The following is a 25,501-nucleotide window of genomic DNA, read 5'->3' on the forward strand; positions in this document are numbered from 1 at the left end:
TTGTTTTCTTCTAATCGAAAACAATCGAACTGATCATTGATTTCATAATTATATAATATATATAATCACAACTTAATTATTCAATAAATAAAAGCAAATTTTCACTACCAAGGTGTTTTTAGTGCATGAGTTGGGTTGATTGTACATTTTAAACATAAACAATAATAAAACGCAATACTTCTCCACTATTATTATTATTATTATTATTATTATTATTATTATTATTATTATGGTAACGATGGTAGAGGCAGCATACTGATCAGCTGTTCACTATTTGCAACTATTTCCATCAGGGGAGACTTCGCCTTTATTTATTTAGCTTATTTATTTATTTGGCAGACATCGTTAGTCAAGGTGACTTACAGTTGCTTCAAAATACACTTTTCGAAAAATGTACATAATACAGTAAATTACAATAAATGCTAAATGTACATCAATATACAGTTTAGATAAGATCCGAAAACAAGTACAAAATACTATGCCAGGATAAGGGTGTCTGTCAATAAACAAACAAACAACAAATATATAATAATATTAACAATAATAAAAATAAAAATTACAGTTAAAAAGTTACATAAATCATGCTTTAAAAATCACCTTGTGACCAGCTTCATATTTTTCCCCTTTTGAGGACAAGCTACAAATTCCGGGTTCAATAATTTCATTTGAACAAATTGGAATGAAAACCATGTCACCCATTTTACCATATTTTAACATAACAATTATGTAACCCCCCTCAGAATATAAATATTTGTAAAGATTGTGATTGTGTAAGAGCAAAATTCTGCAAGAATGAATTTTGGGCCGTCTTCCAAGGACATATTGTGTCTAAGTGACTAACAGTCCACGTCTCGTCTAGTAAGATGTAACTGCAATTAAAAATACTGTGGACAGTTCTGCCAGAGAAATACCGGAGAGCGGTTCTGGAGGGCCAGATGGCACAAAGACAAAGACATTTTGCTTTCAGGCCAAACAACTGCAGTCGATCGAGAGTTCGTTCTGTGCCAGGCATGGGGGAACAAAGCGCTGAGGGGAAATGGAGAGGGAAGCTACTACTGGAATACACTTCTGTCATCGCATCGATATTCATACCTTCATTCCCCTCACTCAGTTTTAGAGTGCATTTAAAAAAACAACACGTAACTTTGCCAACCCTCGCACTGAGGGGAAATAAACCTTGCACTGTGCCTTCCGAGAGGTCTGTCCCTCTTCTTCAAACACAGCAACGCTCTCGGTATCCCCTCTGTGCACTTTACACAAGATGGATTTCTCTGGGCTCTGGCTAATTTGCATCCTGTAACATTAACATAATGCAGCTTGGAGACCCATTTAGAAATTCCATTAAAGCTATAGCCTGAGGTGGAAGGGAAAAGCTGGCCACTTTTCAAAGTCTTTATTTAATTGTTCCACAGGTTATGACTGTAATGTAAACAGACTGCTACCTGTAGTTTAATCTCAACATTTTTACAAAAACACGAGGAGACACAAGGGTTCTGAGAGGAGTACCTGTTCCTGAAGTCCTAGCTTGTGGTGTAAACATCAAGGTGATGCAAGGGGGGCAGTGATGTGCACACAATATTGCCCAAACTGTCTCCAAACCATCCTCATAGGTGTATAAAAGCCCCAGGTTACCTGCTCTGTGCCAAAGCTCCTCTGAAAACTGCAAGTGAAAACACCTTTCACTTGTCCGTGAGGCAAAAAGACCTACTGAGCAGCCCAAGCCAGAAGACTCACACCGGACAGCTCCAGAACTCACCTTTTGCAGCCGTCAGCTTCTCGATTCTTGGGACGTTCTTCTGAAAAGAAAGGTAAAACCAACATATTAATTTGAATGGCTGCCGGTTATTGCTGGATCATTGCTTGTCAGATTCGGAGAACCGTTTTATCATACAACTTAAATGACAATTTATTCTTGCAAGTTCTGTGAATACTGTCAGTAACTAATGTAACTGATAGCAGATCCTCTAAGCTGATTTAATGTGTGGTGGTTTGACATAATAAAGCAGTTGAGAAGAGCAATGCAGTGTTATAAAGGCAACTTACTAATTGTCCAAGATTAGTGAGAATTAATTATACATTTAATTTCAGGTTATAAGAATTGAGTTTGTAGGATCCCCCCCCCGCCCCCAGATAATGTTGTTACATTTAAATATTTTATTTATATGACAATAAAAACAATCTCTTCATCAGAAGTGATGCTTTTATACAAAATAAATATCATATTTGAATCATAAACAGAAATGAAATGGTTAGATTCTCAGATTATTTTGCCTCCTTTCTGCTGCACTCTCTTTTAAATTGATTTGTGAGTTGACTGTAAATGTGCTAAAATATCACATAACCAGTAATCAAAACACAAAAAACAAATGCAAGTATAAGTTTACAAAATCCAAGAACCAATAAGTAAAATAATGATTTCAAATGTACAAGGTATATGCTTAGATATAATGGTGACTCAGAGAAATGGGATGGATCGAATGTGTTTTTAGTTTTATATGTCACTGACCCATGAGCATCGCAGTGGTCCCGCTCTTTCATGGCAGCAGTAAAGTCTTCCTGTCCGTGTGAAAGCATGGCAGGGCTGCAGCTTTAGCCTCGAGACAAAAACTCTTTACAGTATCAGCAGTTCATATCTCCCAATCTTTAGATTCACACTCTCGCCCCAGTCTGGTGTTTTTCCACGTACCTTTTCGCGTGACTCCCATTTCATTAATGACTCTGGCTGGAAGGACACAATAGAAGGTTATACTTATTAATCTGAACACCAATTCAATACCCAACTTACAGGTGCTTACTGGCACCTTTCATTTCCAGGGAACTGGAGCCAACATTTAGTTTCCCAACTGCTGCTACACTGAGAAGTTAGACAACTTTTCTAAAACCTGTAACGCGTACATAAAAAGTGACAATTTTAGAACAAATACCTCCCAAAGAAAAATGCTACTTTTAAAAATGTTACAAAGATAGTTTGTATTCAAAACTCTATAACATAGAAGGATATTCATTGTAAAACATATAAGAGAAAACTCTGGTCTCTTGAAACTGCAGCAGTTGAATGGATGCCTAGGCAAAGGTGTATGTGTGTGTACCTTTCCTTACTCATGAAATATGATTTTAGAGGGAGATATGGTAATTATTGTTAGTTTTTATCAATGTATAATCATTACAATATTTCCGATTTCATTTTTTTTCTTCTACAACTGGAGTTTTAAATGGCACAATTTAATTCCTTGCTAATTAACCAACATAAACCCTCTTCCAGCATCCTGCTGGAGTATAGTCCTCCAAGACTGATGCTGTCCACCACTAGTCTAAAACAATTAGTTATCACTGGTGGGGGGGATTCTTATAGCAGAAAATACACATTAAACAGAAAAACAATAAATCTGAAATTGTTGAAGGAAGTCAGTCAAATCAATTTGATGAAGCTGGTTAAGAACTTCACAAATGATTGAAATAAGTGATGAATATTCTCAGGTGAACCTCTTATTTAATGCATTGGTTTTTGTGTTTTTGTGTTGCTACCTTAGTCCAGAAGAAACCTTATATATTTTGTGCGTATGCAAGCATATGTATAGATGGTGTTTTGGGGGTTATATTTAGTAAAGTCATCAAACTCAGCAGTATTAATTAATTGAAACACTATTTAGAAATTGTGCCATACTTGCCTTTCCAGCACAGAATCAATATGAAAGGGCATGTGTTTGAAACCAAAGTGTTACATTTTACTGAGGGCAGTGTGAGGAATTCGCAGTTCCACTGCATTCTAGAACAGGTGGTGTTCCCAGATAAAACAGCACAACGCACCACCGGTCACATTGTCCCTTTGCATAGTTAATAGCTGCGCAACCTTCCGGCTCAATGTTCTAACTTTGAGAAAAATACAGAAGCATTGCCACTGCTTATCTCCCCAGCAATCATTAATCACCCGCGTATTAACAGAAACGTGTCGCGGTTTAGGCATCGGACTCGAGGGACGAATGAGGAGCTGGCTTCTGTCTGTGGGCAAGTGTTGTTTCTCTGGCTTGTTTGTGGTGGAGTTGGGTGGCTTCTGGGTTTGAGATCTGGGCCACGGAGTGACACATTTTAAACAAGGCCTGTCTTTCTGTAACGGGGAGTTTAAACTGCTGCATGTGCCCAGGATTAGAGAATTTCACTGGGGATTAAAACATGCTGCACATGCAGTGCAAACTTGGTAGGGCAAAGAATCCGAAACGTCTAAATAAATCAGTCGCTGAAGACAGTGGCTGAGGGTTCTCAAATACCAGGTATGTGAAAAACCTTGATTTTCACTAACTTTTAGCATGTTGACAAAATAACACTGAGTTTTTTCTTGTGTATTTGCAACTTATTGAAGTTGCTTAACCCTGCTAGCATTTGTTTGTGGTTTTAAGCTAATGCTGCCCTAAAGCACGTCTAGTGTTCAATCCCTCTTTCCCAGGCCAGAAAAGCAGAGCCGTTTAATTCTATAAAGGGTTTTGCCTCATTAGTTTTATTTCCAGAGCAGTGACCTGTGCTAAACATTTGCTAAGGTTTTTCATTTTTATTTAAGCTCATGCTATTAATGCTAAAGGACACCTTTTGATTTTAGGTATTATCACTCTGAAACGGTACACTTTTAGTTCTTTAATACAGCACAATTTGCCATCTAAATCACAATTAAAATAGATTACGCTAACTGTTGTCATTACTAAAATAAAGCTCAGTGTCATTGACCCCCCAAAAGTATTAACAAGCATTCTTTAGCATGGTGTGATAGATTAAATTACTCGACACCCGTGAATATAAGTTGTATGTCTATGATTAAACAGTAGCAAGAAACGCATTTAAAATGGATTATCCTGTAGTTCATGTACATGTAATTCATACCTTGCAATACATTCATTTAGTGTGGGACTCCCTAAAATTCCTACACTATTAAAATAACGAGGTGATTCAAAGCAAGCAAATCATCAGGTGATGCTCTCAATGTTAGTGAAGGCATCTTCTGAACTCTTCACATAACCTGAATGTTTCATTGACGTGATTGAAGTGATCATGACAGACTGAGATGAAATTTTAAGACGTCACTGGCAATGGCAACAATTGTGTTCCTTCCCACTTAGGATTCTTAAAATGCGATTCATGACACACAACCTTACCTGTTCTGGTTTCTCCTTTCTTAGACCCGGACCTGACCCGAGAATGATCCAGTACTTCCAGAAACGCCTACGTGAACACCTGGAAGAGCGCCGGATCAGGAGGACCAGGCTGGTGTCCAAGGATGGGCACTGCAACATCGAGTTCGGCAACGTGGAGTACCACAGGCAGTTCGCCTTCTTGATGGACTTCTGGACCACGTTTGTGGAGATCCGCTGGCGCTACTTCCTGTTCATCTTCACCGCCTCCTTCATGGGCAGCTGGTTCATCTTCGGGTTGCTCTGGTACTCCGTGGCGAAGAACAACGGGGACCTCACAGAGCAGAACCCTCCTGAGAATCACACCCCCTGCGTGAGCAACGTCCACGGACTCACCTCAGCATTCCTCTACTCTCTGGAGACCCAGACGACCATTGGCTACGGCTACAGGGCCCTGACAGAGACCTGTGGCACCGCGGTCACCCTGCTCATTACCCAGTCCATCGTCGGGGCTGTCATCAACTGCTTCATGTGCGGAGTCTTCTTGTGCAAGATCTCCCTGCCCAAGAAACGAGCCAAGACGATCTCCTTCAGCCACACGGCGGTCATCACCAAACAGGGAAACAAGCTGTGCCTGCTCCTCCGGGTGGCCAACCTGCGGAAGACTCTTCTCATCGGGAGTCAGATTTACGGCAAGCTCCTTAGGACCTCCGTGACTCCCGATGGGGAAATCATCATCTTGGACCAGGTGAACATAGACTTCACGGTAGATGCGGGTAAGGACAACCTATTCTTCATTTGCCCCCTGACTCTGTACCATGTCATCGACAAGAGCAGTCCCTTCTTCGAGATGTCCGTGGACACGATGCACATGCAGGACTTCGAGCTGGTGGTCTTCTTGGACGGTACGGCCGAGTCCACCAGCTCAAGCTGCCAAGTACGGACTTCCTACATCCCGCGGGAGATCCAGTGGGGCTACACCTTCCTGCCCATCATCTCTCGGACCAAGGAGGGCAAGTACGGGGTGGACTTCTCCAACTTCAACAAGACCACGCCGGTGACCACTCCGCACTGCGCCTACTGCTTCTACAACGTCGACGAACACCTGCCGGGCGAAAAGAGAGGGAGGGACAACCTGGGTTTTGAGGTGATTGAAATCAACGACGCAGCCGACATGACAAAAATGTGAAGCCCGGGATCTAAAGGACTGTAGTCTGTAGTGGTGGCTCTGGTGGATGGGTACTGCAGTAGAACATAGCACTGGGACAATAACTAACTGAACTATTCAAGGCTTGGGCTTGGGTTCACCACAGGAACTGAACCTAAGAGGTCTTTTGTAAGAGTCTGGGAATTTCAGAGATCTCAGGTACTGAATTCGATGTCAGAGATGCTGGGCAGAAGAGGCTGGAGGTGGCCTGTTGTGGGAATATGTGTATTTATAAGTAATTATAACAGACACGGAATTACCAAACCGAGATAAACCACTGACTTTGAAGGGGATACTAAACTATATACAATATCTGAACAAATACAGGAATACAGATCTTTAAATATGGTAGTGCTTTAGAATTTTGCATTACTTTTATAGAAGTCACTAAACAGTAGCGCTGTGAGCCATGATCCGAATATAAGACACAACCGTTTCTCTTCGTTAATGTGCAGCGTGAGATTATTGTTAACCAGGAAGCAAAGTGCAGGTCATTTTTTTTTTTTGTCACACACACACACACACACACACGAGCACCAAAACAATACATTCAAAAAAGTGAGAACAGTTTGAGTTGATTTTCAGAACCGTTATTTGCATGTAAAGACCAGGTTCTGCCGGGAAGACAGTGAGAAAAGCTTTGATGTTTCTATATTCCCAAACCTGAAAACACAAAACAAACAAACAGAAAAGTTGCTAAGTCTCCTTGACAATTGGCATAAACTTGACGCAGGAGAGAGAAGGAAAAAAAAACGACACAGTTAACTGATTCAAGGCTTTCAGAGTACAATAAATTTGAAGATTAATTTGGAGAGGATTATGATTTAAGACCTTTTTTATTAAATATTCAAGACAGGACTGCAGAAAAATAACAAAGGGTTTGATTAAGAAAGATTTATTCTGACACAGCTGGGTGCTGAAATGGAACACCCTTTTTTCACTGGTATGAATATAAAAGCTTAAACAATTCATTAAATGATATTAGTGATAATGATCACAATCATAATGATAAAACAATACTGCTGTGGACTGTTATGTACAGCTTTCCATTTGATCCATATACATTTCTATTTTTGCAAATGATATATCATAGGAGCTTGATTTTCTACCTCTGTGCAGGAAATGGTGATTTATTGAATTAGTCTTGTTTTGTCAGCAGAAAATTAGGAAAGTATCCCATTTATTTTGGATGATTACGGGTAAATAAAGCGGTACCTGCTGCCATTGCTCTTCTGTGCTCCTGTTTGGCCTTTATAAGTATCATTATTTATTGACTCCCGAAATCAGAGACTGCTCGGTTGCTTGTTTTGGAGTACACATTCAAAGGAAGTGCTTGTTTTGGCTTGTGGGCTGCGGTGTGAAGCTTAAGCTGTACAGAACAAATGCTTGTAATATAATTCTGCTCTTTATTTGGGTACGTCTGTGAAAAGATTAAAGTATGAAGTGCCGTGGAAGACACATAATAATAATCATAATAATAATAAAAACTTGTCTTTAAACCAAGCAATCTCCAGTGTCTACAGTGGGTGAAATCTTGCGATGCCAATATTGAACCATCAATGAAGAGATGTAATGTCAACAAAGAGGGATGTTTAAACGGAATCGACACAATGCTGGTACAACCTAAAGTCCTGGTTATTTCACCATCATATAACTTTGCAGTGTTTTCATTTCAATATCTCCAACAGATTTGGCAGTATGACTGTACACACAACGGAGGACTGTCCACTATTTATATTATAATGGGGCTTACTCTGTATTCTTTTAGAAGCATTTAAAGTACTTTTTCTAGTCCTCTATTTTGAAGAATTTCAAAAAGAGAGAGGGAGAGAGAAGGACAATGGTGTGTTAATGCATCTTGTCTCCCCCAAAGAGTGTTTAGGAGCGTAAAGGTGTAAGAAGTGTAAATGACTTAAAGTCTACCACAAGGCTGAAGTTGACGTCATGCTAAATGAAAAGGAACAGCCACACAACTCTGCTATTACATACTAACACAAACAATGGCCAACACTGCCACAAAGTTACAACTTTTACTGTACACACACAAAGTGAAGAGCATAATATTGTGAAAAACAAATCTTTAAATTCTACATGAATATATACAAATAAATAAATAAACAAACCACTGACAATGTTTGAAGGCTAAAACTTCATCTTCTCTCTCACCCATAAACAATCACGTCTTCCCTGCAAACTCTGCTGTCTCTAAAAGCGCACCCTCACTGAAGCAAAGACACATCGCTAACTGCCCTTAAAACATGGGACTCAAAAAACTAGATCTTAGACATTGAATGGAGGAAGGCTGTCATGCATTGCCAAAAGTCATATAATCTGACCAGGGATGTGTTGCTCAAATCCTAGCCTGGAGGTCACTGTTGACAGGATGAGAGCAGCATTAGATCTGCACGACTGGTTTGACACAGTCTAAATGGAGGATGAAACTATTATTATTAATTAATCACGTATCTATTGGGATCCGGGGAGATCAAAAGGGAAGTCCTCATAACTTGTGTCAGTCCTTGAGATGAAGCCTGGTCTACACAAGCAGGGTAATGGGACTACACTACAGCCGGTCTAGTGAAACAATGCTTGGGAAAAAAATGATTACAAATCTGATCATTTAATCTGCTCAGTAGTGGCAATTATACCAGTAATACTTGTTAGTGAAGAGGCTGCATACAATAATCATGCACCAGTACTGTTCAGTAAAGACTATGGATTTACCTCTTTAGGAAAACATCACGCTTTCTCACGCATTTAGCACAGAAGAGGGCGCATCCAGTCTGTGTACCGGCCACTGCCTGCCTCTTTCACCTGATGAACCGCATCATCATCATCATCATCATCATCAGAGATCTGGTTCCTTCCAATGCACACATCCTGTATGTACTCAAATTATTGTTTTCCGACAAAAAATAAAATTCCGACTTCCCTAAAAGCGCAACATAAAGGGAAGTATCGGCCTTTGAGTCAAGAAGGTGCGTTTCCCCTTCTTTTCCCGCAGAGAGCGCCCTTTCCCCTTTATTCAGAAATATATTCTATCGGCCTGCCAAAAAAACTAACAAACATACAAACAAAAAAGAAGCAAAAAGTCCCCATAGAAAGTCTACACCGCCCTTCAACAACCATCTTTTTTTGCTTCATAACCTGCAATGTAAATATATTTAAATGTATCCCCCATTATGTAGACATCCTACCCCCAAATTCCCAGTGAAAACAAAATACCTACAAATGTGCAGAAAATGTCACTAAAAACTGAAATAGCTTGGTTGGATACGAGTCCACCCCCTTGCAACAGCAATCCTAAATTAACTCAGGTGTAACCAGTAACCTTCAAAACCACACACCAAGTTATGTGGCCCCCACCTGTATTTAAGTGCAGTGATTCACATGATTTCAGGATAAAAGAGGAAATGAATGGAGAAAAGTACAGAGAAGTCCTTGAGGTAAATCCTGCTGCCCTCTGCAAGAAAGATGAAACTGGGACAGAGGGGCTTCTACCATTTACCACGAAGAGCACACAAGTAATGCCGTAGTCAAAGTTCCCATCCAAAATGTCCATTACCGTTTTACAAATCAATCCCTCTCCTGTGCCCTCACTCCCTCACCCCTCCACACCAGCCGCGGGCAGGCGTCCCCCGGTCCGGGAGGTGCTACCACTACAACACCGTGATGCTGTGCAGTTTAAGAAGAAAATCTGCAAAACATGCATGCTGTTTTGGTGAGAAATAATCTTGTCTTTTGCATTTTTATTATTTTTTATGAAGAATTCCTGAATCACCCTCTTTACAAAGAATAATTAAAAAAGAAATGTAAATGTAAAGTCTTGTTTTGTATTCTATCGACATGATTTTGAAAACATACCAGCTGTTTGCTCTCTCTTCTAGCAAGCGCTTCACAATTTACACATAAACTGCACCTCTTTGATGACTTCATAATAAGCCAGATATTTTATTAGGCAGATCCACAGTGTATGACAGGCTCAGCCCATACACCCACAGACCAGCGGATGGTTACAAGCCCTCCCGGCAGGTTTCACAGGACTTCTGGGCAGCCATTCCCTCCCAAAATAACTTATTTTTAGTGATGTGAAAAGAAACATTATAAACAGGTATCAGAAAAGAAATAAGCGGTGGAAATGGGGGAAGCCACTCCCAGCAGGAAGTGCACCAGAGCGTGCATGAGTCATGGTGCCACTTGTGCAGGACGCCCCTGCTGACCCCACATCCTGCCACCTACCTCTCTCTCTGACTCGCATACCGTGAGAGGGAGAGGATAGTTCCCAAAGCAGGGAGACCTGACAGTGCCAGCGGCTGGACAGAGAGAGAAGGCAGGAGCAGGACGCCACAGCAGCATAATCCCCACAAGGCAGCGGGGCAAAGAAAACCTCCAGCGCACAACAAAACCAATTCCTCTCATGACTTGTCACTCGAATTTTGTATCGGTAGTTCGGGTACCTACTAACACAAGTTGTGACTCTGCCTTGAAAACTCGAACATCCCAAGGTTCAGCAGTTATCCTTGTGAAGGACAAGTTAGTACCTCCCATTTGAGTGAAATAAATTAGATGTTTGCACACAGAGGAACAAAAGGATTTAAAAACTATGAATGCATGGTTTTCCTATCAAGGTATAGATTGAATCCCTGTGACAAAGTCTTACCTGCAACTCAAAGAGAGACTTGCCTGAAACAAATGAACTTAAATCCCTTGTGTTGATGAACCCTGATTGTTTTTATGTTTTATACACTTATTACTGGGATTGCGAAAACTGGGCTGAATAAATCCTTCCATCCCTCTTCAATCAGCATCTTGCTTTGAGTTTCAGTGGGAAAATACAAGCATATCAGGAAAGGCCCTGGACGGTCATCAGATTCCTCTTCCAAAAATGACATCACATCCAGCCTGGTGCACAAAGATCCCACAGCCACACACTTGTTAACTTTCTTCATACCCCATAGTGCTGCCTGTGTAAAAAAAAGGCCTCCTGTTTTGTGTTGGAAATCTGTTTCCACTCAGTTAAAAAAAAAGGTTTCTACGCAAAGTCTGAAGTGCTGTCTGGGGCTGAAAACAATATTCCCTTTTTTATTTTTAAGACCTCCAACTGAAATCCAAACTTTGAAAACCAGCCTAAAACAAACTGCTCTTGGCTAATTCATGGAAAGGAATACCATCCTCGTTAACCCTCCCCAATTCCCCCTTCTTTATGATACAGTAATGGGAAAAACATTCCTGTTTGGTGAAAGACCCCGAGACTCGGAGTTCAAGGCATTTCACATACCAGTCCGTAGCTGCTGTTGTGTTTGTGTTATACGATGCTGGCACTTATTTTTTCTTTCATAACATCACATGAAATACCACTTCAAAAGTAGATGTATGCATTTCTTTCATGTTGCGCCTTTTAGCACAATCACAACTAAAGCTAAACATCTATTTCAGCAACACCAAGGGATAAAGCAAAGTAGGTCATTTTAGAAGAAAAAAACACATTTATTTTGACACCTTCTTTCACCTATACAACAGCCCTTTTACACACGTTTGGCTTAATACTTCATACATTGCAGGAACAACATTGATAACAAACAAACAAACAAACAAAAAAGATTACTTGCAAAATTATATATATTTAATATCCAAAAAGTACATTGCATATATAAGTAGCAAAGTCCTCCTTTCGGTAGGGGATGGCGGGGGGGGGAGTTGGGATGTAGAGATTTCTGATTATGGCTGTAATGCTACATATATCTTTGTTTTTTAAGTAACAAGAAGTGACCAAATACAGATTGCTTTGATGTCTTTACACTATTTAAGAAGGTGTGCTGTTGCTTAAGGACACTGTATGTTACCCTTAGTGTATTTCCTCTAAGTAGAAACCAGGGGGAAAGATGCCAATCATTAAGGAGGGCTGATGAATTTGTTGAGGCACAAGAAGCGATCTCCCTTTATAAACTGAGACAGCAGAACGAAGAAGGAGAACGAATGATTGTCATAACATTCAGAATCATGGCTCAAACAGACATTTTTGGTCTGGGTAGGGAAGGCAAGTAACAAAGGTATTTGGGATTATATATTTGGGTGGCACTGTAAAACACTGAGAGTTTTTCAACCTGTAATATCAATATTAAAATAATTCAGTAAAAACTTATTGCCCAAATGTACAGATACAAAACACTTCATAAAAGATGTACAAATTACAAATCAGAAACTCATTTCTCCTTTTTTTGTGTAAAAAAAAAATGCATTTTTGACCGAGGTCTACTCGTTTTGTATTCTATTGATCTTTTTAATACTGTGTCACATATGAAAATAACTCTGCATAATTTATACAGTAAGTTGCTTTAACGCCTAGTTGACCAATGTTTTAAAAAACAACACCAACAAAACAAAATAAAAAAAGGTCTGACAAACGCACAGCGTTCGCGAATCCGAGGACTTTTCTGTTTTTAATCCTTATTTCTTTCTTTGCATTTATTTAGTTATATCTTAACTTTGAAGGAAAAAAAGAAGCTTGGCCCCATGTCCACACTCGGCCCCAGAGTCATTTAAAAATCCTCTGATATATAAAAAAATATAAAAAAAATGTTGTTATGCCCACTCTGGTGTGGAGAACATCAAACCGCTTTGAAGAAGAAAGAAAATCTGTATAAATGTAGAAAAAAAAACCGGAGATTTATTTGAACTAAGATATCCAACACAGTAAAAATCCATCCAGCGTTTCCTTCAGCTGTGAGCTGCGCAGACATTCCCACACTGACACTCGGAGGCTCTACAACTCCACCACAACTGCTCTTGGACCTCGAATCACTCGTGGCTTTTCTGTGAGGGTTTCAGCGCCAAGTTCAAATGAAGATGGAACTCCAGGACAGGCCACCAGAACAGCGACTGGAAGGAGGAAGATGTCCCACGATACACAGAGCATTCACATTTATACTGGTCTACAACTTTAACATCAGGGGCAGCGACGAAATACAAGCAACATTATTGGGAGTTTCTGCAACAAAAATCAAATCAAATAAAACAACGTAGACATTTAAAAGTCTCCTGAAATGCTCGGCATAGGCTGGCTTCTGGTAATTCCAGTTGGGAGAATAACTTAAAGAATTGACGACATTAAGTCTTCCAGTTTGCCAAAATTCTCCATAGCTGAGATGTCTTTTTTCTCTTTTTATTTTGTATGAGTTCCCAAAGGATTCCAGATCGCTCTCCAGAAAACAGAAGCACACAGACAGAGCGGGGAGCAAGGAGAGGAGAGAGGTGTACAGCGTTCCCAGCGACCGAAGGGTTTCGACTGGAGAGGTCAAGCTATTGCTGGCGTTTGTAAGTGGACTTGCTTGAGACCCGCTAGGTTTGGGCCCATGTCTGGTGATGCTCAATGCGGTGAAAGAAGGCCTGCGTGATCTTCAAGTAGAAGAGTCTGAAGACCATCCCTACAGGCCTGTGGTGTATTCTTTCTTTAAGGCCGAAGAAAACACATTAAAAAACAGAACAGAACCAACCAATTGTCACTTTACAGGACAGTAAGTAGTACTCCATTGATAAGTGGATAATACATCTGTTTTTAAATTTGTTTTCTTTTCCTTTACATCCTTTTTCACCTTTTCATTTTATTAATTTATGCATTTTTCTCACAAGCTCCGGAGAGATTTCCAGGAGTCAAAGATCCCGGGTAGGTGAGTGCAGGTCAAAGACAGTGGGGGTGGGGTGGGGTGGGGAGATATCGGCGCTGGGGCAGCCTTTAGTAGTAGCTGCCTAAATGGGAAGGCACGTGAGTGTTGGGGTGGCGGGGGACGCTGGGATTGGGGTAGATGCCTCCTGCTGGGGAACTCCAATAAGGGCCGGCAGCTCCGAAGAAATTGGAGGAGGTAACGGGCATGGAAGGTGGGTGGGGCGACACAAAGTTCACCTTCTGCTGGTGGGCGTGGTAGGAGGGCACGTAGGCCAGGTCGGCCGGATATTTGTACATGGAGGACTCGGTGGGGTGGGGCTGCAGGGCCTGGGCGATGCCATGGAAATCGAACTTGTAGGCGTAGCGCTTCCCGTGCACCTTGGTCATGATGTTCTTGTCATAGTAGTAGCGCAGAGCCCGGCTCAGCTTGTCATAGTTCATGTTGGGCTTACTCTTCCGCTCGCCCCAGCGCCGCGCCACCTCGTCCGGGTCGGTCATCTTGAACTCGCCGTTGGTGCCCTCCCAGGTGATGCAGCCCGCGTTGGCGCTGTCTGACAGCAGCTCCAGCAGGAACTGCCACAGCTGGATCTGGCCCGAGCCTGCGGGTGAGGCAGCGGAGAGACAGACACACGTCAAGTTGGCGTCATTGTAACTTTATTATGGTGACATTTTAGGGCTCTGACGATGGTCTCCCAAATATGTACCCTTCCTTTCGCACTACTTCCATTCATGACACTTGCTGAAGACATAACACTTTTATGGTCTTACCTGGGTTAGCTAGTCGACTGCTGGTGGGTCCCAAAACTTGGTAAGGATCTGAGGAAACAGAAGTAGTCCAGTTAACATGATGTTGTTCTCATTGCGAGGCAGAGAAGACCACACACCCCTCCTGAGTCAGGAATAGGACCTCATGCTACCCAAAGTGGATCCAGCTCCAATGGGCGAGCCAGTGTACCAGGGAAGACACTACTCAATGTCAATGATATTGCCTGTACTCTCCATAGGACCAACCCTAATTACTTTACATCAATCCACATGCACAGCAACATGAACACTGCTGTAAGATTGGGTCTGTTCGTTTACCTGGCTGGGGTCGTTGTTGTTCTGAGGTCTTGGACACATTTTGCGTGACTGCTGGTGAGCCTGTGGAGAAACGTTTTTGAAAGTCAGGCAGAGGCCGAAAACCACAAAAAACCCTTGTAAAATAGAGCGTCATACCAAAGAAAACACGGCAGTGAAAGCTACACCACTTTGGTCTCAAAACGTATGAAAAAAAGCTCCAGGATTCAGCATTCATTCAGTCTTCACGACAGCATTATTCAGATATATTGGAGATTTGCTTTTGTTTTTAAAATTTCACCGTCAGCTGGTGCGGCGCATAACGAAAACATTACATTTCTGATTCTGATCAATTAGAAAACCCTTCACACACCAAAACAACTGAAAGTCATATCAAGTAACTTTTATTTACACGAAACAGGCTGTTGTTTTTATTCCATGGCAGATGTTTTGATGTGTAAGTACTGATTTCCTATGACAAATTAAAAACATACATAAAAAATAACAAATGAACCTGCTGTGGAAGACGTCTTACTGTGATTATGTTTATAATTGTTGTTTGATATAGTAAGACCTATGAATGGATGTTAAAACACAATGTGCAAACCAAGACTGTCCAAACAGTCGATCTCTAAACACTGGATGTCACATTTGTACTGTTCTTACATGTATGACTTCCAAATCAAGTTTGTACTGCAAACACACAGATTGTATAACAGAGGCGCTGTATAACTGTATACCGTACATCCCACTGAGCTGCTCTGACTGGTTCGTGACATGTAACATTCAAAAGTGAACCGTTGAATCTTGTTTCCCTCTAAGAACCCTTTGCTGTTTTGAACTGCAGATGGTGGTCCAGTTCTCAGGAACTTCAGTCACAATCAACAAAGGATGCTGACGCACTTCTCCAAGCTATGACTACAACACTGCCCTCCCTCACCTTTTCCACTGTGCATACTGTTTTGCCATCCTGTCCTTCGAACGGCTTCATAGGAAGGGTCTAGAAAGGAAGGAGAAAAGCTGGTTACTACCTGGTCTCTGTTCATGGCCAATTATCATGAAAGTAATCAAGCATTACAATTCTTCACACAGGAGACACTTCTTCACACAGAGAGGCGTCACAATCTGAACAAACTCCCCAGCGATGTGGCTGAAGAGACAATGTGGTAACATTCAAAAACAGACTGGATAGGATCCTTGGATCACTTATTAATGGACACCAAACGAGCATGATGGGGCGAATGGCCTCCTCTCGATTGGACACTTTCTTATGTTCTTATCTTATTTCCGTGGAAATAAAAATGAGCTCTCCACCAGAAGACAACAAACACAGTTTCCCTGTTTCCATATTTACTCAAAACTGAGACAATCATTTTTTTGGCAAGCCGTATATGTTAGGTAAACATAAATGTGCCGTGAAGCACATTCTGCCTCTATCAGTGGGTTAGCTGTGTGCTTGCTCATAGTTTTGACGTGTATCTTAGTGGTGGGGGAGGAGAGAAAGTAAGCAAACAAGCACCACAAAAATGATGGCTTGTCGCAATCCTTTCTGTTTTTTCTCTCAATTTTTTCTATTTTTACCCCCCTCCTCCTCTCCCACCCTCGGCAGCATTCTCTGGGTTTTGTGAGTAACCAGATTGTTATGGAAAACGCACGCAGAGTCAAGGCCAAAAGCTGTCTATAAAAAATCCTCAGTCAACATCGTCCAAAAGCCTTCTCAGTTGCTGGCTTGGGCACGGTGGTTTGAACTGGCATGCACCCGGACGCAAAGCAAAACAAAACACAAAACGACGGGGTCGGGACGGATCATTTCTTTTGTTTTTATTGCTTTCCTGCAAGACATGTGCGAGTCGTATTGTTTTCTATATTTGTACAGGTTGCAACATCACCCCTAACATCCACTTCACTCCCTTCTACTTCTGAAGATCATTTCTTCATTTCCGTGATTCAGAGAAACAAAAATAAAGTTGACGCACGTCCCAATTTGAATCACTATGCGCACAGTCCAGAGATGGACATCTACAATCACTAGGCTTTGTCAATGAAAGATTTGAAGACAGTCCTGGTCAATAATAATAACAGCACTATAATGTGAAACAATTTGAATGTGAAATTAGCTTATGGGGAGGGAAAATACATATGTATGTAGTGAATATTTAAGTATACCTCCAGAGTCTGTATGAAACCCATAAGCTAAATTTGATAGATGAGGGGGAATATATAATGAAAACACTGCAAAAAATTGGGTGGGTAAAATGTGTCAGACTGTTTAGATTTGGACAGAAAGCTTTATTTTTATTCTTGTTTGATTCTGATTATTTTAGCTACAAGCCCATTTTTAAAACTATGTTCTGAAAGTATTTTTTTTCAGCAATGTTCAATTAAAATAAAATACAAATCATAATTAAACAAAAGGAAAAAAGGACGATAGACTGACTACTGTGGGACTTCTCCTGTTATTTGCTTTGAGCAGCCCCCTAACTGCTTGAGATCAGAAGGCTATACTGCCCTCCAGTGGAAATGAATTAAAATAATAATAATTAAAAACAGTGTATCAATCATACAATATAGAAGAAAGACTATGAACATCTTTGTTTGTTTCTGCAATACACAAGCCTTACCTACAGTTAAAAGCTTACTTGTTACAGGTTTATTTTATTCTGACGTTATAAGTTACACCACACAGACTGTGGTGCTATTTGCACACAATCTGCCACAGATTCCATAACTGCACCCTCACAGGGGACAGAGATTAAGAAATGAAGGAACCTTGTTTTAGGTTTTCAAAAGCTTTCCAGCACTGAAGGTTGAGTATTATTACCTCTACCCCTCTGAAGTGTATATAATTAGTCCCCACCTAATTGCAGGCCCTCCCAAAACATGTTGTTTCATTCACAAATAAACCCAGTCTAAGAAAAACATTGAAAAAGGTACAGAAACAATAAATAGATTTGTGTCAATAGTCTACTGTCCCGTTTTGGCACACTGGCTCATACCTAGCATCTCAACTGGATGGTGTACATTTCCTTCAGTGTTTTTAACAAATTTAAATAAATGAAATATAAAATTGAGGAAAGCACAAAAAAAAAAACATCCATATTTCTACCTTTCTCTTTCTTTCTTTCTTTCTTTCTTTCTTTCTTTCTTTCTTTCTTTCTTTCTATGAGCATTTCTGAATTGGGCTGTTATCTATATTATGTTAAATTTTTATCGTCTTTCTTCCTTTCTTTCTTTTTCTATCTTTCTTCCTCTCTTTCTTTCTTTCCTTCTTCCTTCCTCAGAAAACGGCGGCTGGGCGTGAGGGAGGAGGGGGCAATAACGAGCCCCCAGTTTGAGCTCAGCCGAACCTGTCAGCTCTAATTCAGAGTGGGCCGGGGGAAGGCCACAGTGCAATGGCTGAACGGAGGTCCTCGGAGAGTTGCGTTTCCTGCCTGCCTCGCCTGCAGACAACCTCTCTTTGTTTCATTGGGCTTTTTTTCTTTTTTGCGTAAAGAAAACACACACACACACACACACACACACACACAAGGCCTCCTCCTTCCAAGAGGAGTGAAGGGTCATGAAAAGAAAAAGAGAAAAAAAAGAAACCTCAAGCAGACACAAACAGAACTTCGGAATTTGGAAAGAAAACAATTACAATACATCCTGCTACTGTCTGATGCTAGACTTTCATTACAACATCTCGAGTGGAAGAAGATCTACATACCAGAGAACGCAGCCCTTAAGATAATATGAACCCTGACAAATCTAATGAAGTTTCGCTTTTGCGCAACACTGGAAGCGAATAATACAGCTCAAACGTGCTGAACAACTCATTGTTTGGATATCACAAGCATGCAAATCTGCCACGGATTACGATTGTACTTTTGAAATCATAAACCTTGACTCGAAACATTAAAGCTCACTCCTTTGAGACGGCGGCGAGGGACAACTAGCCATAACAAGAATGAAAGAGTCCCAGAGTCCATCTCTGAACACTTCACAGATCTTTTTATTCTTTCTGTAGCTGTGGGCTCTAAGCAGCTAAGAGACACAGGCAAGAAAGTCACATTCAATCTCCATCCCGCAGCAGGGCTATTACAAAGCACAATAACTGTTGATATTAAAGAGTTACAGCATCTTTAAGTCCCCTCCATCTATGCTCTGTATATTAGGAAGAGTGGACCTTAACACACATAGGTCTATAGTTTGCATTTACAATGTTGGATCTCAACAGGGAGCATTATTTAATAATTTTAACTATCTCTTCTTATTATCTCAATACTAACTCAATAATTAGAACATAACCTGATAATTACACAGGTAACGAAGCCCACTGTGTGTAGTTAATCCACAGCATCCACAACAATGCAGAAATGAGTGCCTCTTTGAGTCCTATTCCAATTAAGCAAGTGATGTTTTTATTAATGAACTCTAGTACTGACTGGTTCTCGTTAAAGAGGCAACAGAATTTTGTTCTGGGGTGTTTTTTGTTGTTGGAATTAAGTGGGACTCTTTTTCTTTCCTTCTCAATTTCTTTCCCTTTTCGAATCTGTTTGTGCTCAAGGGAAGGGGAGGCGATTAAATCAGTGGAAGTATCCCACCGTTTTGTGAAAAAAAAAAAAAATGAAAGAAAAAAGATTGGATCCACAGTGTAATCTTATCCAGTGTGCCCATTAGGTTAATTGAATTAATAAGGGAAAATATCAGGCCCTTCGAAAGCCTCTGTGGTCTGGGGACGATAATCAACTCTTTTTCCTCTTATCAGGGCTTCCTGTCCTCTGGCCCCACCTAGATAGACACCCTTCGTGCGTACACTCCCAGAGCCAAGGCCTATCATTGTTATTGCAGCCCTCCGCGCTGTACTCCGCCGCTGCACAGACCCACACCCTCGTCCCCCTTCAACTGCAATGCACAGCTCTGATTGAGGACTGAGCGCCACATCGACAGGCAATTGTATCTACTATGCGTGGGGGAGATAAGCACGCTTCCGTCGCAAAAAGTACCCTAAACGTGCCAAGTGTTGAGTGTTCAGTTCACGACAAACATTCGAGAGAGCTTCACATGAGAACAGGCTTTTAAATTACAATCCCTACCTTAATATAAGGCAAAACATAGCTCTGAGGGTTTGATTAGACACTGCATGTCCGTTAATATACTTTCTCAGATCCTTCCACAGTTTGTTCTCTACGCTGACAAAATCATGGCAAAAGACACACTGACCAACAACCATGCAAGTGTTACTCAACACACCACAATTTCCACTTCATACTGTAAAGAAATCAAGATTTTCGTTTGTACAGACCTGTCAAAGACATACCGCTTAATAGCTGATCAAATACATCCAAGAAAATCATATTTTGAAAAAGTAATAATCTGGTATCTCCGCAGTTTAACATTATTTTTAAAAGGCTACCTATTTATTCGCAAGGCGCCGGACTGCATTAGCAAGAGCCTTGCACATTACTGACCACTTAACATCACTCTCAACGCCCCCCCGACCCCACCCGACTCTTCTGCAGCCCGGAATTAATTTACAGAAACAATGAAGTGTGTCTTTCTCCTTTTGTGAGAGACACCACCTGTCTCCTCTGTGGACCCGGCGAAGGGGCTCTGGAAACAGCCTGGCAATGAGATCCGCCTGCTTGCTCTAGCCCCTGTTCAAATAAACTTCCATCTTTTTTTATTTTTCTATGTAGTCGACCATTAGAGAAGAAAAGAAGAGGGTTCTGTTCATCTTTTGTCTTGCTAATACCCCAGCATTGTGCCTGCGTTATTGGTGGCCCGTGTTCAGGTAGGAGCACGAGAGCCCTGAATAGGAGACTGGAGTGGCCGGGCTATTATTGCCCGTACAAAGGATGCACCTGCCAATTGCTCTGTTTAAACCAATATCTGCATCCACTTCCCAGGAGAGAGAGAGAAAGAGAGAGAGAGAGAGAGAGGGAGGGAAAAAAGGTATTGGCAGCGCTTAAAGATTTTGGATGCAGTGCAGGGGCTCTCAATATTAGACCATCCTGTATTATTTTAACTAAATGTGTTTTAATAATTATTTACATCCCTCCACCTGGAACAACACTGCAACCCTCCTTTTGTAATCGTATCATTTATATAGCATTTGGTTTTCATAAGCCACCACGTCAGACTGTATACATTTTAATTGTGACTCCATGGATTCTGTATCTCTCAAATGATGTGTCGTACTTATATGATAATATATGTACGTTTTACTGCACTAGAGAATCAATGTATTCACACAGTGAGCTGGTGCTATAGATCTATATTAAAATGCTTTTAGCTTGAGCTTAGATGTCAAATATATTCTATAGAACAATACTGCAAACAGCAAACATGTTTGTTCTGTAGAGAACATCTAAAATAATGGATTTTTAACCATACTATGTCTACCTATTGCTTACTTTGGGAGCAGCAAAACAATTAAAAAGCTCTCTACTGAAAAGCTTCATAGTACCTTCAGAAACACCAACTTGTAGCAAAATATTTCTACTGTGAATCCAGCGACTGCCCATTCACATCACCAAAGCCAAATGTATGTAGACAAAAGTCGCTGAATGACATCAGCCATCTATCCTATCACCAGAGTCTCTCCTATCTATCTATCCTGTCTGCAGAGACATATCTTTCCACAAACCTCAAACGTTGAAGATCTCACCTAAACAATACTGGAAACGAGACATATTCACTTTACGTCCGGTAAGAAACGTTTGAGTACAGAGAGCGGTACATTATTTTTATACAGTAGTGACCAACTTAACAAGGCAAATGAAAAGATGAAAAGATGCTCAGGTGTCCTCTTACCTTCTTTAGTAGCTATGCGAGGGGACTGGTCCGTATGAGATGGTGTGTTATATGATAATGACGAGCTACCTGCAAGACAGAACAAACCATGTCAATAAAAATACACTTTAACATGCTGAACAGTTTGAGTCAGACCATGCCTACTCTTTGTAAGATTTTGAGTGTAAACATTCACTTCATCTACATACTATATGAAATATGATTAGACTCTCGTTTCCCTTTAGGAATCAATCTGTTGCATTCCAAATAAGACCCAAAACCATTACAAAACTTTAACCGACCCTTAAAACAACCAATTACAACCTTGCACACCTTCAATTTGCAATTTGTTGGCAGGGCAAAGTTTTTATTTGGTCTTCCACAGTGAGAACAACGAATTTAGGTTTTAGTTTGCAGTGTAATAACAGATATTAGGTGTCAACTTCAAATGTTTGTTACTTATCAATACAGGCATAAAATGAACATTGAAATCAGCATCTGTAGCAGTTCTTGAAGCATGTTTAGTTATTCACTTTGAATCGGAGCTAAATCTTAGTTTAAGTCGCGCTGAAGCATAAATCATCGTGTAAGGAAACACTCGAAAAGAAAACTTGGAAATGACATGGAAAGGCAGGACTGAACACAAAAGGGACTCGGGGAGTTGAGGGGGAGAAGGCTATCCTATGAAGAATGAGATTTGACTTGATGCTCTTTACTAAAGCAGTATGTCTTTTGTTAATTTGCACTGGAAAAAGGGTCTATGGCAGCGTTTGAGCCGGTGTTTATATTGGGGGGCTGTGTAGTTCTGCTCTGGTTTTTAAAGCCCCAAAGAGCAGCAGCCCTCTCCCCAGCCTGCAACGGCAGAACAGGGCAGCCATTGTGTGAGGCAGAGTCCCAGTCCAGCAATCAAACCCAACTCTCCACAAAAATAATTCCATACTTATACCGAGCGCACGGGCCAGAGACACATCCTGCATGAGACCTTAACCCTTCCCCACCTGCCGAGGAGCTGAAACCACAACGCTGAGGTATGCAATGTTATAGAACTTGCTGTAAACCCGGAGGAACCACATTAAAGACTGCTAAATTCACCAGACAGGTACGCAGCGCAAAGAAAGCTAATGTGCTGTAATGTGTAGAGGGCAGATTGGAACAGGAGATATATATATATATGAACTCACAGTTATTACAACCTTCCCTTTAAATAAATCAAGGAGTAGCCCTCAAAAGTATAAACACCTTCTGTTCTGACTTTGAATAGAGAATCTTCACAAAGTATTCAAAAAACTCTAAAAATACAAGATCATAGAAAAATATGTGTAGTTTAATTTATAATATGCATTAAACTAAATCTAAACACCTCACCAAATTGTTTCATAGGAATAAGAATGGAAATGTTTTTGGCTACAACTATACATTTCACACACATTTATACACACCATTATACAATTATATGTGTGTGTATATATATATATATATATATATATATATATATATATATATATATATATATATATATAATTAGTTATCTATAATATATAATGGCACCCACTTTTGTATAAACTCCACTGCTATCCCATGCAACGACACAAGAAAAGCCTTCACAGTGTGTTTGTTTCTCAAGCCACAACTATTCCTTAATCCTACTGCACTATATATACTCCCTAAATAAATCAGCAATGTGTTTTTTAGATTATGGAGGAAGCCTTGGCTTTGCCCCACACATGAACATACAAATATTTACAAAAAGATCTCCTTAGCTTCTGGTTGAAGCCGCAGTGTTATTTCAGTGAACCCACAATGCCATTCTCTTGAAGGCCAGGGACTCCACAGAGCTGCAGCGCCCCCGACGCAGCGTCGCAGGTCCGGCCGAGCCCAGGAGAGCCCGGCGGCCGCCCCCTCACCTGCTCCGCTGGCAGGAGTCAGGGCAGCCGGCCAGCCCTCGGTCCCTACACTGCAGTCTTAATCTGGCAATATAAATTATGCACACACGGAATTTAAAGGGAAACAAAAAAGCCAGACACTCTCTAGAAACATTTAACACAGACATTTATGGTCTGTCCAAATCATTCAGGAGCTAAGAATACCACAGCTTAGGGAAATGGCTGAAAGCAGGATCTTTTATTTTTTTAACCATTCTCTTTAGTCCCGTCGGTTCAGTCCTCTGTAATGAAGCATTTAATTACCAAAGGGCTGGATTGTTACAGATTTTTGAAGGAGTTTTCAGGAGGGTTACAGACAACCTGAAAATGAAATTCATAACAGGAGATGCTGCCGGGCTGGATTTCCGATTGCATGCAACAGTACATGCAGTGGGGCCAGATTTGGCTCACATTAGTGTTGCATTATCACGAGTTTGGGTAGAATTCAATGCACGCCAATTCTGAATGCTCTGAATTCTGAAAACTAATATATAATTTGTCTCACTAACAGAGTCCGAAGCCCCTAATCCACACCGCTCAATAAAGCACCACTTTTCTCGGATTAAAGTTAGCGGCGGGAGTCCCACGGTGCAGGGGTATGAGAGAACATGTGGAATCAAACTGATAAACAGGGGCCTGATAACTAAAATGGTACTCAGACTTAAACTGACAGGCTAATTTTTAATAAGACTGAAATTGCACACAAATTGAAAGCAGATTTGGCCAGGGATAGAGATCTTTCCAAAGGTTTAAGTGAAATACTGCATTGATAAACATTCTTCACCTTCATGTTAATAGCCTTCAATAATACTATTGAAGAGTTCTATGCACACATATATAAATGTAAAGAAAGGACATTTGTGCATCCAGTGTTTTCAGTCCTTCATGAGGTGCGTCCCAACAAAGGCAATAGTCTTTCATAGAAAAGTATCTGTTCCACAAAGGCGAGGCAATACGATCAAACATGCTAAAAAGAGAAGCATTTGGATTTTTACTTTAAAAACAATGGGACCACCTGGCCCAAATGAAACGCTTGATCTGAGTGCTTATCTGTAACCTGTGTGTTAATTGGATGTTAAATGTGGCCAATGAGGCTCTTCTGGGGATTGAACTTTCTTGACTGGATGATTTCATGCAGTTATATTTTGGAATAAAATGGGTTAGTATGTCTATAGTGATATTAAATTAATGTATTGTTCTAAATGTTACTTTAGTTATGTCAGCATGTAATTGTTACCACAAATGTTATCCAGTATTTAACTAATGTGATTAATATATCAAGAAAGAAATGTCAATGTTGAATCATGGCTTTTACGCAATTTACATAATTAAGTAAAAACTAGAAATATATTATTTTCTTTATTGTATTGTGCTTACTGCAAGTTATTGTCCCTTTTTTATTGCACATTGTGCAAACCTGCTTTAAATTACCCTGTTGACACTTAAAAGAATCAATGGTTGTCTACTGTAATGTAATGATTATTGGGAAAGGGCGGGTTTGATTTCCCATTGCTATTTAAACACTGGAGTACGAAACGTTTTGATTAGAACATAATAGTCTGGTACAGTCATATATAGGTATAGGCATATAGGGATATATATTCCAAACCACAAGAAAACTTACTTTGGGCTTAAAATGGGGTTTACAACACCTGTTCTATATTGTATAGGATTAATGACATTAACGACATATTCGTATAAAATACAGAGGATTATTGCTGCACAATTTTAGCAATCTATCAGCACAGGGGACCCTGTG

The 25,501-nt window shown here is 40.5% G+C and overlaps 2 protein-coding genes across 5 annotated transcripts in view; one reads left to right on the forward strand and one right to left on the reverse strand.

Annotated features, from left to right (window-relative positions):
• The first annotated feature begins 1,620 nt into the window (after positions 1 to 1,620).
• LOC136753513 (ATP-sensitive inward rectifier potassium channel 1) lies at positions 1,621 to 7,827 on the forward strand. Its single transcript, XM_066709702.1, has 2 exons — positions 1,621 to 1,808; positions 5,166 to 7,827. The coding sequence occupies exon 2, from the start codon at positions 5,185 to 5,187 to the stop codon at positions 6,304 to 6,306; it is 1,122 nt and encodes a 373-aa protein (XP_066565799.1). The 5' UTR covers positions 1,621 to 1,808; positions 5,166 to 5,184; the 3' UTR covers positions 6,307 to 7,827.
• Positions 7,828 to 11,790: 3,963 nt separating this feature from the next.
• Positions 11,791 to 25,501, reverse strand: part of fli1 (Fli-1 proto-oncogene, ETS transcription factor) — a 33,184-nt gene continuing 19,473 nt past the window's right edge. For all 4 annotated transcript variants that reach the window (XM_066709714.1, XM_066709723.1, XM_066709732.1 and 1 more), the window contains 5 exons: positions 21,842 to 21,910; positions 15,987 to 16,046; positions 15,071 to 15,130; positions 14,756 to 14,803; positions 11,791 to 14,586 (listed from right to left, as the gene is read on the reverse strand). In XM_066709714.1, coding sequence (XP_066565811.1) covers positions 14,057 to 14,586; positions 14,756 to 14,803; positions 15,071 to 15,130; positions 15,987 to 16,046; positions 21,842 to 21,910 — 767 coding nt within the window. In that variant the 3' untranslated portion in view covers positions 11,791 to 14,056. The remainder of the gene's footprint in view (positions 14,587 to 14,755; positions 14,804 to 15,070; positions 15,131 to 15,986; positions 16,047 to 21,841; positions 21,911 to 25,501) is intronic.

This window comes from Amia ocellicauda, chromosome 1 (assembly GCF_036373705.1).
Source record: "Amia ocellicauda isolate fAmiCal2 chromosome 1, fAmiCal2.hap1, whole genome shotgun sequence".
NCBI lineage: Eukaryota > Metazoa > Chordata > Actinopteri > Amiiformes > Amiidae > Amia > Amia ocellicauda.

Excerpts from the sequence above, each read along its gene's own strand:
- LOC136753513 (XM_066709702.1), top strand. The coding sequence starts at position 5,185 with ATGATCCAGTACTTCCAGAAACGCCTACGTGAACACCTGGAAGAGCGC.